This window comes from Eurytemora carolleeae, unplaced genomic scaffold, assembly GCF_000591075.1.
Source record: "Eurytemora carolleeae unplaced genomic scaffold, Eaff_2.0 scaffold62, whole genome shotgun sequence".
Taxonomy (NCBI): domain Eukaryota; kingdom Metazoa; phylum Arthropoda; class Copepoda; order Calanoida; family Temoridae; genus Eurytemora; species Eurytemora carolleeae.
This window is the reverse complement of record NW_019396429.1, coordinates 244,759-263,058: the sequence shown is the minus strand read 5'-3', so window position 1 is coordinate 263,058 and position 18,300 is coordinate 244,759. Positions and strand designations below refer to the sequence as shown.

The 18,300-nt window shown below is 30.7% G+C and overlaps 1 protein-coding gene across 1 annotated transcript in view; it reads left to right on the top strand.

The window, feature by feature from the left end:
• The first annotated feature begins 5,307 nt into the window (after window positions 1-5,307).
• Window positions 5,308-18,300, top strand: part of LOC111703132 (uncharacterized) — a 24,830-nt gene continuing 11,837 nt past the window's right edge. Inside the window, exons 1-3 of the mRNA XM_023475001.1 lie at window positions 5,308-5,545; window positions 11,142-11,210; window positions 11,528-12,013. Coding sequence (XP_023330769.1) covers window positions 11,196-11,210; window positions 11,528-12,013 — 501 coding nt within the window. The 5' untranslated portion in view covers window positions 5,308-5,545; window positions 11,142-11,195. The remainder of the gene's footprint in view (window positions 5,546-11,141; window positions 11,211-11,527; window positions 12,014-18,300) is intronic.

Sequence of the window (18,300 nt, the reverse complement as noted above, 5' to 3'; positions counted from 1 at the left end):
TTTCTCGACATATTTTTGTTAAATAATTGTTGATGGACCAAAAACTTTTGACTGGTGATCAATAGCCACAGCAATAAATCGTCCGACCCGCATTCTCCGCCTTTCATCGTCCGAGCCAAGTCCTTTTAAAATTATCTTACAAGCTGTCGAATTCTATAAGGTTAAAACAAAACTCTGTCTTGGTAGTAGCACGTTAGGGTATAAATGAAATATATAAACATGTTATAAATACAAAAAGGAATCTTTCAAGCTATAATTTTAGTTGAAAAAACAAACATTACGTAAAAATAAGAGATAAAGACATTGGTAGCACAACGTTGTGTGGAGAAATTCATAGAAGTTAACTGTAGAATCTTCGATTACTTAAGACCCAACTTCGCATTTTCATCAAATGTATTGCATTAACATCAAACCTACATTCAAAGTATTGAGAAATTACCAAAAAAAAATATTTAGGGTAAAAGAATATTATTTTTTGTGTCTAGTCCTTTTAAATATTTTATTCATTAATTACAAAATTTGAATTTAAGGTATTCTCAACTCCGATGGGAATTGGACCCGGTAAGAACCGAAACACTGCAATAGGAAGACGACACTAAAGCAATAATTAAGTTTATTCGATGTTTTACTTGGAATTTGTTAAATGGGTCTGTTTACGCATGTCTCTCGCTGCGGCTAGAAGTTCAAATACATTTCATTTAAACTTATTTCAAAGAGAATACTTGGCGCTGTTACAGAGTCTTCAGTGTTCAAGTAAAACATTTTTAAGAGATATAAAAATAAATATCTTCCATTTGGGAATTCTAAAAATATTTGAATTAAGTGCGTAGTGGGGATGGGGGCCGGTACCCCTATGCCACCCCCTAGAGCCAGAGGAAGGCTCTAATTTACGACAAACTTACATATATATAATCAAATTTTTTACTTTTCTTATCAATCGACATTTGACAATGTCACATTTTGTCCATTTCATAATTATTTCTCAAATTCATTCTTTACCTTAATCTTATTTACAATATTTTTTTCCCCGGGGTTTCATTCAAAATGATTAGTAATTTGGTCAGATGACTAATAGTCAGCATTCAGGTAGATTGATATACACTTTAAACTTTATTTTTTCTTAATACCGATTTTTTAAAGTGGTTCACAAAAGCAAAATTTTTGGCGTGCCAAAAGTACACCCCCTTAGGCTGAACCTCCACTACGCGCCGGATTTGATTGTCATGATTAAAAACATAGGACTCATAAAGTGGTTTATAAGATTACTATTAAAAATATTTGTGTGTTAATGTTCTCACTTTTATCTATCGTTTTTACTGCCTATATGTCTTCTTTTAACTATACCAGACTAAATCTATATTTAGACCTACTTCCAGTCATTGAATTCCAACATTTTCTAGCTTTTTAGAAAATCCTATAAAAAGGCAACCAGAGCTGGGAACTGTAGAAAGGTGGATATCGGGATTAATGCTTGATCCACTCTTTTTCTTAATCTCCATATTAAAAATTGCTTGTTCTCCTCATAAATTTAATCTTCAGATTAATCCCGATTACTTAATCTGAGTATCAAATGGGCAAACTTTTGATTTCCTTCTTAAAACGTTCTATCTTGGATATGGTAGAGAAAAATCAAAAACCGGTTTTTCTAAATTAGAGAGTTCCTCAATCCTCCCATTTCTCTATAAAATCTTAAATGGCGCGCAAAATTTCAAATTTATCGACTTCATATACGCGACTCTGATTGGTTGAATTTTGTACACTTTTCAGGATACAAATACAAGATTAGATTAGTCTCAATATTATGAAAAAGAGAGGATCACGCATTAATCTCGATATCCACCATTCTAAAGTTTTCAGCTCTGATTGCATAATTTTTGCAGAGAAATTCGGCACAGATTTTTGAACAGAAATGGAATTTTCACATTTTTAGTTTTTCTTGATTACACATTTAAGTTATAAAAATTTTGCAAACTTGCATTCGCAGGGTCAAGGGATTTTCAAAAATGTATAATTTGTTGCTCTTTGCACAACTTATTAAGTTTTTTTGCACAGTTTTTGCTAAACTACTGGATTTCACAATAAATATTTGGATTTTTGCAAATTTCCCATCCAGTCTAAGGACTTTCCAAAAATGTATTAAATATTATAGATTTGTATCACAATAAGAAAATAGAGGGGAGCAGAGGCATATTCAGGGGGGGGGGCCCCTGGACCAGTGAAATCTATTGATTTTAGAAAAAAATGGTATGGACAGTAAAAAAACATTTTTACTTCTAAATAATGTCATTTCCAAATTAGATTTCGTTAAGATCTTAGCATACTACATTGACGTAAAGAAAATTTAACAATGAGTAATGACCATATTTTTTCAAAGTTTTGCAGAGTAGCTTTTCTAAAGATTTAAAAAAGTAACATCTTCTTCCTCTTAGAGTAAAACTATTATTTTTTATATTACTGCCTTTTTTGTCAATGTTTGCCAGCAAACTTAATATAAAAAAGTTTAGTTAAAATAAAATAAATTCAGTTTTTTTTACAGATATTTGTAGTTAATGTAAAATGAGTGACTATAAAATGAAGGGTATAAAACAAGGTGAAAGCTGAAAGGTATGAAATGAAGCCTTTATTTGATGGAGTTTGTAAATCCCAGAAATGAGTGGAAAATGCAAATCAAACCCAATTAAAACCAATAATTTGATATACATCATGATATTTTTCTAGGGGGGGGTAAAAAAATTTNCCCCCCTACAGAATCCTTATCTCCACCCCTGAGCAGGAGAAACCGCATATAAACACTTTTCAAACCAAAAAAAGAATGGATATCGTATTTGATACTTTTTGGGTACCATTGTGAATTATAAATTCCTCGTAATTCCGGGCCATGGAAACCCTAACTTCTATAGGCAATGTTATTTAAAAGTTACAAGTTATTACGCAAAAATTTATGAGAATTTTACCAATTACTTCTTAAAGACTTTAAAAGTTAAAAATTACAGACTAAAAATAAAAAAGTGTCTTATAGTTATAAAATGTAAAGGATTAGGGAAGTGAGTAATTAAGCGGTAAAATCAAAGCCCAACGTGCTTTGAACACGTCGACCCTGTCTTGAAAATTGATGCAACATTTATATGCATGTTGAATATATGTGATAAGGAGGCCTCACAAAACCAATAAAGTTTTCCAACATTTTAAAATTATGTTTTATTTTATAGAATAATGCTAACTTTCGACTCTGACGAGATGCACGGCCGCCATGAGCCCCTAAACTTTAGAGGAATTATAGAAGTAAAAAATAACTTATTTAAAGAAAATATTTAATCTTCAGATAGGTATCCATTGTTATCTTGAATATCTGAAAACATTGCATAATTACAGTGAAACCCTTAATAACGAATACATCGAAATAATTTATCAAATGTCGTCTTGACAATTTTTCAATGAGTTTTATACTACATTACGTAAATTTCAGTATTTGCGAAAATAAATAAACAGCCATGAATATGCGGGAACAGTTTTAAAGAGTTCCATATAATCATTTAAATAAAAAACTAAATATCTGCAACATACCATTATCAGAAAGTGAAGAATACGACATTTGATGAATTCTTTCGATGCATTCGTTATTAAGGGTTTCACTGTATTAAGATATCAAATATTTTTTCCAAAAAAATTTTATACATTACTTCTATTAGGGCCTTAGTGGTAGCGCCAGGTCATTTGCTAATCCAGAATTCTGACATTGCTATTTATTTAAAACTAATTAGATATGTTTTAATATGCTTTGATATTTGTTGCGTACATGTCAGAAAATTACTTTAAACTCTAGTTATTCTAATAAATGTATTAACTATTTTGCATAAGATAAAATCGCACCCTGATCTCTAATAGTTCTTCTTAAATCTATGTAATTGAAATGCTTTGTTATCATTATTGAAACGAGGTGGAAAAAATAATCAAATCAGCCAAAAGCTATTTTCCACCTAATTGCTTTATACTTGTACTGTTAATATTATCATCATAGTTTAGCAATAAACCTTATCTTATCCATTTTTTTGGTCCAAAACGCTTTCGAAAAAAATATCTATAGACACAGGGTAGGGAGGGCCAGGAGGCGCATGTGGTAAAAAGAATACTACAATAAATGATATGCTTAAAATTACTTCCCAAAATCTGTTTAGATTGTTAAAAAGTAAAAAAAGAACACACAAGAAATATAATTATGACAATATTGACATGTACGTATGCGTTTGCTGTATAAACATAAACATTTATAAATTTTTAGTTTTTCGACACAAAATCAATATAAATATATTTTACAAAAGAGAAAAAGGTCTCCAGTAAGTATAAGTATAAGAGTATGTATATTTTCAGGATTAGCAACAAAGGATGCGAATTCAGAGACGACTTAACAGAATTTATTCTGCCTGTTTCTATAAATACTCGGTAAACTGTAAACTTGTTTCTTTCCTTGTCGAATCATTAAATGGAGTGACCGGCTATGTAAGGTAGTTGAACGAGTATGCATTGTTGTGGAAAACTTCTTTCGGAATTCTATAAAAGACTATAATTCAAGGTAGAATACTCAATTAAACCTTGGGTTTGTCATTTTTTAAGAGTTTCAGATCGTCTTTTCAGTCGCATCCTTTGTGGGTAACCCTGTACATACAAAGCAGTCTTAAAAGTAATATAAAAATGTGTAGATATGAACGGTGACATGATAACGCCTCAACACGGAAACGGATCAAAAATAAGCGGTAACCGATCAAATTACACATTTTTTGATGCATTTCCGTGATTTCTTCAAATTTTTCGGAAATCCTTTAAAATTAAGATTTTGAGGAGTTTCCTCTTTTTTTGATCGATTTACCAAAATTGTGAACTCTACTTTCTACTCTACTCTCTACTATACTTTCCACTCTACTCTCCACTCTACTCTTATACATTTATATACGCTCAGAGCCTCAGGGGCGTAAACAGGAACTGGTCTAGACAGGGGGGCTTCAATTTTTTTCTATCCCGAGGGGGCCGGCCGGGGCGATTGAAGCACCCGTAAACGGCCTCGAAAGGAAACAATAGATTTTAGTGATCATGAGGGGGGTCTGAGCCCTAGTAGTCCCCCCCCTGTGTATGCCTCTGCACGCTAACATTATAATCCTCATATTCCCACACAACTCTTATATACTCTCACTCCAGCCTAATTGTTATGATCTTGGAATTCCTAGATTAATTTTACAATCCACCGTCAGATGGGTCTGTGTATCCTGGGGCTTCGTCGTACCGAACCGCCTTTCTTACCCTTACCAGGCTGCTTCTCGGCCTAGCATGCCTAACTCCATCCTAAATCCCGTGTTAAAACGGCCTGGCCCGGCCTGTGCACCTGAAATTCAGGCACTGCACTATAGCACTAGCAGTCTTACTTACTTGGTCACACCACAAGGAGGCCTAACTGATGTGAATTTTAAAGTGAACATTTTAAACCACTGTAAATCAAATTAGTAAAAATGTTAAATGTTATGTAAAGATGATCCTCACTACTCCGTGAAACTAGGTGAGGAAAATGTTTAATTTATTTCTAGAAAATCCACGAAATAGCAAAATATTTGCGGATTTCAGTGTGTTTATCTCTCTCTCTATATATACCTGAGTATATAGACTAGTGATCCAAAGTCTGGTTTAGCAGCAGAGCTAGAGTGTAAAACCATTTCTCTTTCTTGCAATACACAAAACCAGTTTAGGTCGCAGATATAAAATCCTTTTAGATTGACAACATGGTTCAAACTTTAAAACAAAATATCTTCATTTCTACAAATTATGTATCAATAGAGAGTTGAAAGTAAATATAACATGATTTTGTTTTTGTAGCCTAACTAAAACAGGTATTTTAATTGTATAATAAACAAACAAATCATATATGTGTGAGAAGAAAGGCTAAATGAAATTAAAGATGAAAGGCATTAGAAATACAAAAAGAAAAGATCGGATAGAAAATCAAATGAATTTTAAAGAATTTAAGGAAAAATTAAAATTGAAAAGGAATTGAGTCTTTGCCAAAAACTCAAATTTTCTAACTCAATTTCTATTGTGAAAAAAGTAATCAAAGTTAAAACTTACAGAATTTTCAAAAAAAAAATTTTTTACGTCCTTTACTGAGCCCCCCCCCCCCCTGCAGTACACATCTAAAAACAAGTTTGTAAAAGGTTAACTAGTAAAACAACTTAAAAAATTTGCGCATTTTGCAAAAGAATGCATTTTGATCAGTGCATGGTCATGAAGATATAAATATCAATGGTAACAGAGGAGAAAAATACAAAACTACTGGTACAACTTGGAGACCTCGTAGCTCCTGTAGATTTGATCTTACACACAAGGATAGGAGAATCAAAATTATTATAACATATTGGAAATTCAAAACATTTTTGTTCTTTAAACAGCTTTTCAATAAGCGGGGTTTGATTTTTCTTAAGTCTAACTAATGTACTTTTGTTTTTCAGTTAAGCACTGTAAATTTATAAACCCTATATCTTTGCGACCTGATTTTGTAAAGCTTTGATATCACAAACTTTGATTATTGGATTTAACAGAATTCATAGTTTAACAAAACTTTACATCATCAGCTTGCAAAGATATAGGGAGTAGACAATTAGCTAGTTTGTAGCAAGTGTTACTTTTAGTAACCTTTTTGAATATTTGTATTGTAACTTAGTATTATGGTATTAAAAAGCACTATGTTTTTCGTATTTTTAATGACAGAATTAATTTTGATGGTTTCCAGATATTCTTCAAGGTTGAATAGTATTTCAATATTTTTAGAAATATTTTTCAATGAATGATTTCATTCATTTTCATTAAAAACATTAACTCAAACCTTTGGAATTCCGGAAAATTTTCAATTTCTATTTTTTTTTTTTTCACAAAAAAAGAAGTTCACAGAACAAAAAATGCTGCATTCTTGCATTCTTGTGGCAAAGACACTAAATTGGCGTGCAGGGAAATACTTGATTACCATTTATGAAGGGAAATATAATAGAAAATTAATTAATAATGAATTAATTAAATCATAATCTAAAATTAATAAATTACATAGAATTAGGTGTTTAAATTAACATTATGATTCTAAACTTTGAGCAAAATTTTAGCGTTATAATTCAACCAATAGATGTATTTACTTCCTTACAAAAATACCGGTCCTAACATATTTAGAAGTTTTTTTTATAGATTGTTGATTACCGATGAAGAATTTGAATTTTTTAAGTCGTAAATATATTATTTTCATTTTTGAAGGAATTTTTTAATTGCTTAAAACTTAAAAAAAAAAACATGCCAGTGGACCCATAATGGCATAAACTTGCAATTATGTAAAAATAAAACATTTTATATTTAAACTAAAACCAGTCATATATATATAACACTTCTTGTAAAAGAAAATTCCATTTTAAAAAAAACAGATTTTTTTGGATTGGTTAATTCGTGTCACGAGATTTGAAATTGACAAGAATCTGTGATTCTATTTAAAGAACCCTCCATAAATAGAGGGGTTTGTCAGCCCCCTTCAAATTCTAATAAGTTGTCCCGGTTTTACTTGGTGAAAATTGATTATTTATAGTTATGGTTTCTCTTCAGAATTCAACACTTTTCAAGGGAAAAAACTAAATATCTCCTTGATTGTTTCTCAGATAAATATTTTAGGACCGCACCGTTTTGAATCTGACATGCCACTCTAGAAACGTAAGGTCACTTGAAATTACGTTAGCAGTCCCTTTAACAACTGGAATATTTTCAGTAAATATTTGAAGTAAAAGTTGTTGTTTTACATTATTTCTTTGGTTTGCATTTTTTTTACAAAATTGTACGCTTAAAATTAGTGTCTATTCTAAATATCAATTACCATCATTTTGATGCGAAAATTTAGGGCGGCCCACCCCGTTTGGTCGACTCACGCTAGTTTTCAGACTTTAGGCTGTTCAAAGAGAACATCAATAAGAGTAGATCTACGGATAGGAGGGGTTGGTCGACTCAAGCTGGTTTTCAGAGTTTAGGCTGTTCAAAGAGAACATCAATAAGAGTAGATCTACGGAGAGGAGGGTTTTGTTTGTTTACTTTTTACAGTGACGTTTTAGAACAGATTAACAACTGGTTTTATTGTAAACAAAAACAAAGATTGTAAACATGAATGGATTGGAGCTGCATGGATGAAAGGCATGTTTTCTACCTTTTTATGCAGGGTTATCTACAAAGGAAAGCATAAATTCCATACAGTCGTCTCATCCTTCTGAGACAAAGAGAAACAAATATATCTTTTTTTTTAAAAAAAAAAACCTAAGCTGAAGTGACCCCCCCCCCCCCGACGCAAATTCTGGGCAAAGCGGCATCCAGGAAATAGTATTAGGACCGGACTTTTTTTGGCACGGAATTGCGCATCGTTTGCGATTGTTTCCGTAAATTTCACTTTCGCGCAAACATGCGGAATTCCGCGCTGAAGTATACGAAATACGCAAGCAAATTTGCGCGAAAGTTTTCTGGTTTAAAGAATTAAACTTCAGAAAGATCAAAACTTTAATCTGGTTAATTTTCTAAGAATATCATAGTTGAAAAGTACTTTTCAAAGTTTAAAGTTGCAGGTTTAAAAGCATACTTTAATAGAAAATGGTTTGTCAATTTGAATGAATAATGAATTACAAAATAATTGTTTTAAATCATCTGTAAAAGTTTCTTTTCCACAACATGCTTCAATATTTTTTTTTATAATAAATTAAACACTTGAAAAATACTAAGTTTGGAATTTTTTCAGCCTATGTTACCCCCAAGGTATCCATGGGTTCCTTAAAAAAAAATTTTAGCTTATTCGGTCCAGCCGTTTGGACGGCTTTAGGGAACATATATACGAATGTCTTGTTTTATTATAAAGATTACTACTAACGAAAGCTGATGATTAAATAATTCATTCTAAAAAAATATTTGGGAAAAAATTACACTGAATAAGTTTTTGAAAATTAAAAATATATTCACGAAAATTATCCTCAAACCTGGGCTAAAATTTTTACAAACCATAAGTTCGAAATTTGCACAGATCTGTATAAGCATTGCAATTACTTACAACAATCGCGTTTTCTTTTTGAAATGTTCGGTCTCATTTGTGGAGAAATATAAAATATTCCATTCAGTAAAAAAAGAGAGGAACATAGAATAAAAGAAAGTAAGTTATTATGATTTTTTATTACAAGTAGCCCCGCACCTTTCTCATCTTCCCTTTTAAAACACGCTAAAATTTATGGTTAAAGGGACTGTAAGCGTAATTTCAAAAGTGACTCTACATGCAAAGATGACAATGCCCGATTTATAACCTCGCCATTAAAAAGCTTTGTCTGATCAAGTATGAATTAGATATCCATGTTTTGTTTCATTCAACTGTTTATTTTTATTTGTGGTTTCTCTGCCACATTTCTTGCATATGAGAAACAATGGAGAACTTATCAGAATTAATTTCGTTGTCTTCCACATTTTAACCAGACAAAATTTTCAATAGGTTCGTTGTAAATCGGGCATTGCAATCTCTGTATAAAAATAATAATAATGAAATTACGCTCTTTTCACTGTCTTTACAGGAAAAACAGAGAGAACAATTCCGAAAGTAATCTGTTAAACAGTAATTAAACTAAAAAGTATCTATTTTGTAATCAAGGATACTCCAATATTAGATTTCTTAAAAACCATTCTAAAGAACACATAACGAAAAACTGCAGGGTTACCCACTAAATATGAGACTTCAGAAACGACTGTGCTGAGTATATTAAGTTTTTTATCATTATACATTATTTAACATGGTTCCATGCAGTCGAAATATAATTTCTTACTTTGTCAAATCAATTAATGCGATTTATGTATATTTTAAAAGTCAAAGGTTGTCATGAAATTAACTAAAGCAATTGTAAATCCTTTTTTATTGGCACTTTTAATATTATTATGTTACATTTGCTTAATTTATAAATTAAATTATCCCGCACAGTAACCATTTTGAAACAGAACGCCGTCTTTTGCATAGGTTTTGGGCCATTTTTTAATCTAGGAAAATGGCCTGTAACAGTAACACTTTAATATATATATGTAACTTTAAAAAAAGCATGAAAAATTTAATTCATAATTTCAAAATTCATTTAAAATTTGACGATTTTTGAACTGCATTACACATTTTTTGATGAAAGTTCCTTTTCTATTAAGTTTACTTGATTGATGACCAGAAACCTGTGGAATAGGAAGCCGACATTAAAGCAATACTTCAAGATGTTGGGACAAATAGTTTTAACAGTAACTCGTAAAATAACTTATTGAGAGAAACTGGTCTGTTAATACTGAACAATAACTATGTCTCATTTTTACTGTGCTACAGTGAAACCCTTAATAATGAATACATTGGAAGAATTTTTCAATTGTCGTCTTGAAAATTTTTCAATGAGTTTTATACTATATTAGGTAAATTTCAGTAATTGCGAAAATAAATAAAAAGCCATGAATATGCGGGAACAGTTTTAAAGAGTTCCATATAATCATTTAATTAAAAACTAATTATTTACAACATTCCATTATCAGAAAGTGAAGAATACGACATTTGATAAATTCTTTCGATGTGTTCGTTATTAAGGGGTTCACTGTATTTAAAATCCTAAGTTGAGAATAAATGTTGTTTTCCAATTCCAGAGTTTTCTGTTCCTTACTGTATATTCTAAGGAAAGTACAAAACACATGCACACTTCTAGTGTATGTGTATAGGTAAGTGTTAACGTAGACGGGAATTTCCCAGATTAATTCAGGGGAACATCTTTTATCCATCTGAACTGGGTCTGCTTACTCCACCTTATTTCTGCTTTTAAAAGTTTAGTGTAAAAATATTTTTTCAAAAAGAAATTTTAAAATTTTTTCTATTTTTTATATATTTGGAGTCTCGGTCAAGCTAGACTTAAAGGGATTTTGAGAAATATGGAGCAACAGCAATTTATTCTTAGACTTACATATCTTAATTTATGAAAATTATCATTTTATAATCAATATCACTATTATTATTATTATTATTATTGTTATTATTATTATTATTATTATTATTATTATTATTATTATTATTATTATTATTATTATTATTATTATTATTTCAGGATGTTGTCCTATGTTGGGTGATGTAAGAATATGTTTATTAAGTCTAGAGGTGTATGGGGGCAGATCAGGTAAAATATAAAGGGACTGTTCGTTTTATATTTATTATTTAAAACGAACATTTTAAATCCGATTCACAAGGATACCCATTAAATTGTCGTTTTTCCATTTTTAAAATAGATCATTCCCTTTTTATCGTGATTACGTTGTACAAATAAGTAAATTTTCAGATAAACCGCTAATGAACTTTTTCAATTTTTATTAAGAAAAAAATCTCAATCATTTTTATATTCAGTCATGGAACCGGGCATATAACTCATTAAATGTAGAGTTAGTTGTATTTGTCATTAATTTTAAAAATTATTAATTTTTTTTATTTTCTGTGTAGGGTATGGTCCATGAGACTGTCATGAGTTCAGTAGGCAACAACGTTGCCGAACCAACGGCCAAACAGAAAAATAAAAACAACCGTAACGGTTACCGGGCCAAGGAACTTGCGGAGATCAGGAACAGTCTTCGACCATTTGAACAGCAAGGAGAACAGCTGTTCAGAAACACACTTCGACAGCTGAATAGCGAACAGATCAATAACGATCAATTGCGCCAGTTGAACGGTGAACAGCGAGCGCTAAACGGCGATCGACATGTGAACGGTGAACGACATCTTAACAGTGATCATCTACGACAACTCAACGGTGAATTAAGACTTAACTATGACAATGTCAGGTTTGACGAACAGTATCGTCAATATGAGACGGAGCAGCTTCGGAGTGGGAGCAGCTTGAGCGAGAGCAGCTCCGGGGATGGAGCTGCAACTGTTCAAGAGACACTTCAGGATACTCTTAATAAGCTTGCTCTAATGGGATACGATGAGGTAGAAAATCTTTTTAATTAATTTTTTAAATGACACAAGTCATTCCCCGGAGGTAAAACTTTTTGAAAATGATCTTAGGGATTTTTTTTTTAGATTTCAAGATTCAACCGGAGATATTTACGTTTAAGACATTTGAGAGTTCAGTATATTATAAAAACAATTATTTAGTTTTATGAAAGTTTATTTTTTTGATTATTTGTTTTTCTATTAATCTTTTCAGTCCAAATTAATAATTTTGATTATGTTTATTAAACACTAGCTAAACTGCTAAACTAAACTTAACATTTCAAAAGTCGACCAACTTAACATAGAATTTTTAAACCAAGTTTAAACATTCCCGTGGTTCTACCGAGTTCCTCAATCAAAGTTGAGGCAAATTTATCAATGGGCTCCTGAGTTATGATCGGGCATACAAACAAACAGACAAACAGAGAATATTACTTTATATACAAAGATATACAATATCTATTAAAAGATTATGTGGGTGCTTTTAAGCATTCAAAGTTCTACAGAACCTATTTACATGATTTATATGTAAACAAAAATCGAGGTTTTCAGTAACCGCTTAGCCAAAGATGGTTATTTGGCTTGGTTTGCACAAATTTTAAGTACTTTTCGAAAAAAAAAACCAAATTATTTGAAGATTTTTTAAACGCTTCAATTAAAAGAAATTCGAAATAATATTTTAATTTTTCTTGGAAATTTTATAATTTTATAGAAATCAAGGCGGTTTACAAACTTTGAATTTAAAATTAGACTTACAAATTATTAGGATTATTTGTTTACTTACAAATTATTAGGATTATTTGTTTACTAGCTCCATCTATTAACTCAAAAATTCTTAGATGTACATTAACTAAATAAAAAGATGGATTAATATATGTTATGGATATGATAACAAAGAAAGTTTGTGCGTATTCCTCATATTTTCCAACATTTTTCTTCGCGTTTCCAATGGAATGTTTATATTTATGCTAAATGTCAAGACCTTTATTTGAAAACCGTTGGTGCCCCCCCCCCACCAACCATTCTCAACCCCACCCTTTCTTAATTCATTGTTTTCTTCAGTTCGGATTAGACATCACAACAAACTACTTAAAACAAACTACTATAAATATATGTTTGGATGTCTGATCATAACTCACAAACCCCTTGGACTGATTTGTCTCAAACTTTAATTAGGAAACTCGGTAGAACCACGGGAATGGAACAGTTCATAGTTCTAGGCAAAGCTGGGTTCACCCAACAGTGTTTTACAAAACATCCTTTATTTTTTACATAGTTACCCTTCATATCTTTACAGATTATTATCAGTTTTTAATATTCATACATAAAAGGTTGTTTCTAGGGTTATTTGAAATTTTGAAATATTCTTTTTTTTGGAAATCTTTTCATATAAAAATATATGTGTACTAAAATGCTTGCATGATACAGCACATGCATATATGTAAATGCTGAAAAGAAAGAAATTATATTTTGCTTGGTTTAGAAGCAGCCCCTTTATTTACAGTAGAGATGTAAAATATAAAGAAATAATGAGATATATATATATATAGTAGGTCTCAGGTGGTTTTATTTCTAATATATCAAATATCTTTTCATCTATTTATTCATCTAATGTATACAAATCCATCCATCAATATCGAGTATATGCATCAACCTTTGGCTTAACAATGCAAGCAGTTTCATTACACATGAGAATTATCAAACTTGCAAGGTTTTTTTAAATTAATTTTTTACCTTTAGATTGTTGTTATTTTATGAACATCAGAACTGGAGAATCTACGACAAAGTCGAAAATGTAGTTCTGCTTTAAGCAAACTCTTGTTGCAATATTGAGATTTAATTATAGTCTAATGGCGAAACCAAAGATTTTACCCTTCTTTACATATAAACCATTAACTGAGTCAATTAACAATAATATCATTTATCAATATTTCTATTGACCATATATAACTATTCATTCATTTATTGTAAATAAAAAAAAAGAATTTTAATTTTATCTAAATTGATAAAGTCCCAATGGACCTGACAATGTTAAAAAACATTTGCTTAATTAGTAGTTTTTAGAAGAATTAAAAAAAAATATTTGAACTGAAATTCAAAACTGGTTCAGAAAAAAAATCAATGAAATATTTTTTCTGTTCCTTAAATGGGACAAAAAAATTCTTCTAGAATCTTTTTTTATATTTACCCTTAGAGTACATTAAAATATTTCAAGAAGCTCAAAAAATGTTGAAAACTTTTATATTTTTCAAATAATTAGCTCTAAAATTTGACTCATACAAAACTTTTTAGAATCTTTGTTAACAAATGCTTTGCTTAGTTTTCTTTGAAAGTCAACATATTTCATAATAAAAAGTATCCTGACGTTACTTTACGTCCCTTGGGACAATTAAGTAAAATAACTACCCACCCTAGGAAGTTTTTTTTAAAAAAAAATTCTCACATTTTCATCCCAAAAACGATGAAATTGTGTACGACTACTTTTTTTGGCAAATTAAACATGTTCCCTCCACCAATTTTGCCTGGTCTTGGAAACCCTTGGTAAAGTATAATTCCCTGAACTTCCCTGTAAACTTGTTGTAAATAATTATTCTAAAGGACTGTCTAACACTATATCCCTGGCTTGAAAGATAGTAAGGTAGAGGCAAGGTATGCAGGTCACCATGGAATTCAGATATATACATTCCTCAAATAATTTTCCGCCAGTCTCAGGGGGGTTCACTTCAGCTCGGGGTAAGGGGTGGGGGGTTCTGCATACCCGCCTCCATCTATGAAAAAAAAAATTGTCGAAAAAAGTTAGAACTGAGTTTTGTTTGATTTATAAAATTCCCCCTCCATGATTCATAAGATTTTCCCTAAAATCTAAGTTTGGCAAGACACAAACGTTTTTTGTCAAACAAGGTTACCCTCAAAGGATGAGACTTCAGACGACTGTACGGAATTATTTAGACTTATTTCTTAGTTGCCTTTTATTTTCTTTGTAAAATCATTTAGCGCACATATAAAAGACTATATTTAAGACCAAGTTATATCCTCAAATTTCAGAGTTTAAGATTTACGAGTATTGTCATTAAAGTCTCCTCCTTTGTGGCTCACCCTGTATTTTGTGGCTCACCCTGTATTTTGTGGCTCACCCTGTATTTTGTGGCTCACCCTGTATTTTGTGGCTCACTGGATTATAAACACTGTTTAAGATGGATGTGTTCAAGTAGTTTTGCTGAGAGTTCGGCAGATGAGCTCAAATCGCGTCTACAATACACGTCCTAAAGAAATCAAGTCTTTTCCACAGTTTAAGAATTTAGTATCCCTATATCTTTGCAACCCAATGTCTTATTTCTGAATTATGTTAGATTAAATATTCTAAGTTTGAAATATCAAAGGTTTACACCATAAGGTTACAAAGATATTGGGATTAAAAGATTTAAACTTGTGACAAAGACTCAATTCTTTTGCAACATAAACAGTTAAACCCTAAATGAGCCATACACCGAAAGAATGTATCAAATGTCGTCTTGACAATTTTTCAATGGGTTTTATTCTATTTTACGTAAATCTAAGTATTTGCGAAAATATATAAATAGCCATAAATATGCGGGAACAGTTTTAAAGAGCTCCATGGAATTATTTGATTAAAAAAATAATTAAAACCAGTATCAGTAAGTGAAGAATAGAACATTTGATGAATTTTTTCATTGTATTGCTTGTATAGGGTTTAACTGTATATATATTTTTAAAGCATAATATATATCGCGTTTGTTTAAGAGTATTGGTTTTTGCATTTGATGTTTGATCTAACACATGGCACTCTGTCGTTAATGCAGAATTCAAAGATTAACACAAGAAAAAAAAACTGAATGCAGGGTGAAAAAATGAATGAATGTAAGGATACAAGAAAGGATAAATGAATTAAATTAATAAGTTTTAAAATTTGAAAGGATGAAAGGAATGAAGAATGAAAAGATGAATGAATGAATGAAAGGATGAAAGGATGGATAGATAGATAGATGGATGAATGAATGGAACAAAAAAGAGTTTAAGGATGAATGAATGAATGAATGAATCAAATAAAGGAAGGATGAATGAATGAATGAATCAAAGGATGATAGGATGAAAGGATGAATGAATGATTCAAAGAAAGTAAGAAAGAATGACATGAGCATGAAAGGATTGATTAATGCAAGGATGAAAGGAGCAAGAAAGGATGCATTAAAAAATGAATGAAAGAAAGAAGTAAGGATGAATGTTCGAAGAATATAAGGATGAAAGGAGAATGAATGATGCATGGATGAATGAATGAAAGTAGAAAAAATGAATGAATGGTAGGATGAAAGGCTGAAGTTAAAATATTACATCACGAAGTTAAAATATTACATCACGAAGTTAAAATATTACATAACGAAGTTAAAATATTACAGCAGGAAAGATCAGTGGTAAAAAGCTAAAATTTATTCCAAAAAGAGGTGCACATTGTTTAAAAAATATACGAAAAATAAAGAAATTTAAAGCGTGAAATCCTTGTAATTTGACATGCATGGCAACGCGAATTCATGAAAATTAAGTTTTAGTATTTTTTTCCCTTTAATGACAAAACAAAGCTTAACCGACAAAAGAAAATAATGATTTCTGAAGACCATTAAAAAAAATGAATAAGAAAAAAAGGGAGCACGAGGGAAAAAAGTTCATTAAATGATTTTTAAAACTTTAGAAGGTTTTTAAAAAAGCATTTTAAAATCATTAATATCCCTTCAGTTAGTATTAAGTTCGTATAAAAATAATTGAATAATTTTAAAAGTTACGTTAAAAAAGTATGGAAATTGAACCTACTGAAACATAATATTGTTACTTATTTGAAACTCTCTAACTTGAAAAAATAAAATTTTTAATCCTGAAAGATGTCGGAGTAATGTAATTTATTGTTTTTATCTTTTAATATAATGAACCTGACGTGAAACAATAAAATTCCATTGCTGACATTTTTGACGACTGTTATCATTTTTTATTTGACTAGCAACAAAATGTAGTATAAAATATACTAAAAAATCGTTATCAAGAGATCAAATCTGTCTTTTTCTACAATTTCCAACTCTATTATTACCACTGTCCTTTTCTAAATATAAAAGTTAAAATTTTTTTAACTCTCCCAGTTTATGATTTAACAACTGTTGATGACTCACTGGGTTGGAATTTGATTTTATATTTGAACAGAAGATAAGGAAAATACGACTAGTAATTTTAACTAAACAGGCGCAACTGCATATTTCTTAAAGGGGGGGGGGCGCCAAATATCTCTTAAAACATTCAGAATTTCAGTTCTCAGCCTATGAATGAAAAACATATCTTATTAAAACTCGAAAGCTTAAAAATTGCAAAATAGATAGATAGATAGTTAGATAGATAGATAGATAGATAGATATCATGAGCTCTTCATCTAAAGTAAGAAAACACAAAGGGTATATAACACTGGAAGGAAGTAGGATAGAAGATCAAGATTAAATCAAAGGAGAACTCCTCTATAATAAGGTCTCTGCTCTCCCTCAGGGCCTGGGAAAAAGGTTCCTATAGCATACAATCCCCTCTCCTGCTGGATGGGAGGTGTAACCCCCCATCTGTCTGGTATCGGAGAGGGGAGGGGTGCTCCCCCCCTATATATATATATATATATATATGCATAACGTTTGAATATTATGCAGTTGAAGCAACAGTTTCAAGAATTTGGCATTTAATGCGCGAAACTTGTATAAATACTAGTTAAACTTGTAAAGCAGAATTTAGTCACATTAGGACACCAGTTTTAAACTTAAACATCAGCATCGTTTTTGTTAACAATCTAAGATTTTTTCTTCTAATTTTTACGAAAAGTGTAAGGCCAAAACGAAAAAACAACGTTGATAGATCGTGTTGGTTACAGTTTTGCACAACGTAAGTTTAGCATAGATTATAGAGATTGTAATTTTTGGAATATTTGAAACATAGATTATAGAGATTGTAATTTTTGGAATATTTGAAACGCTTAAATTCCTGTAAAGTAAGTAAGAGTTTTTGTGCTATAACACGAGTTTTTTTTTTAAATTCTCTTTCTTTTATTTTTTGCTTTGTTTTTAGTTTTCGTTTTGCATGAAAACAATAAGATTTGTTCCGAAGAAAATTTAGAAAGAAAAAAAAACCAATCAATCTAAATTATCTTTAAATAATCACATTCTTTATATAATTGTGTATTATTATCTTAGCGCCTCCATTTCCGAAAATGATTTCTAAATATTTTTACATTTTTAGGACCCCCC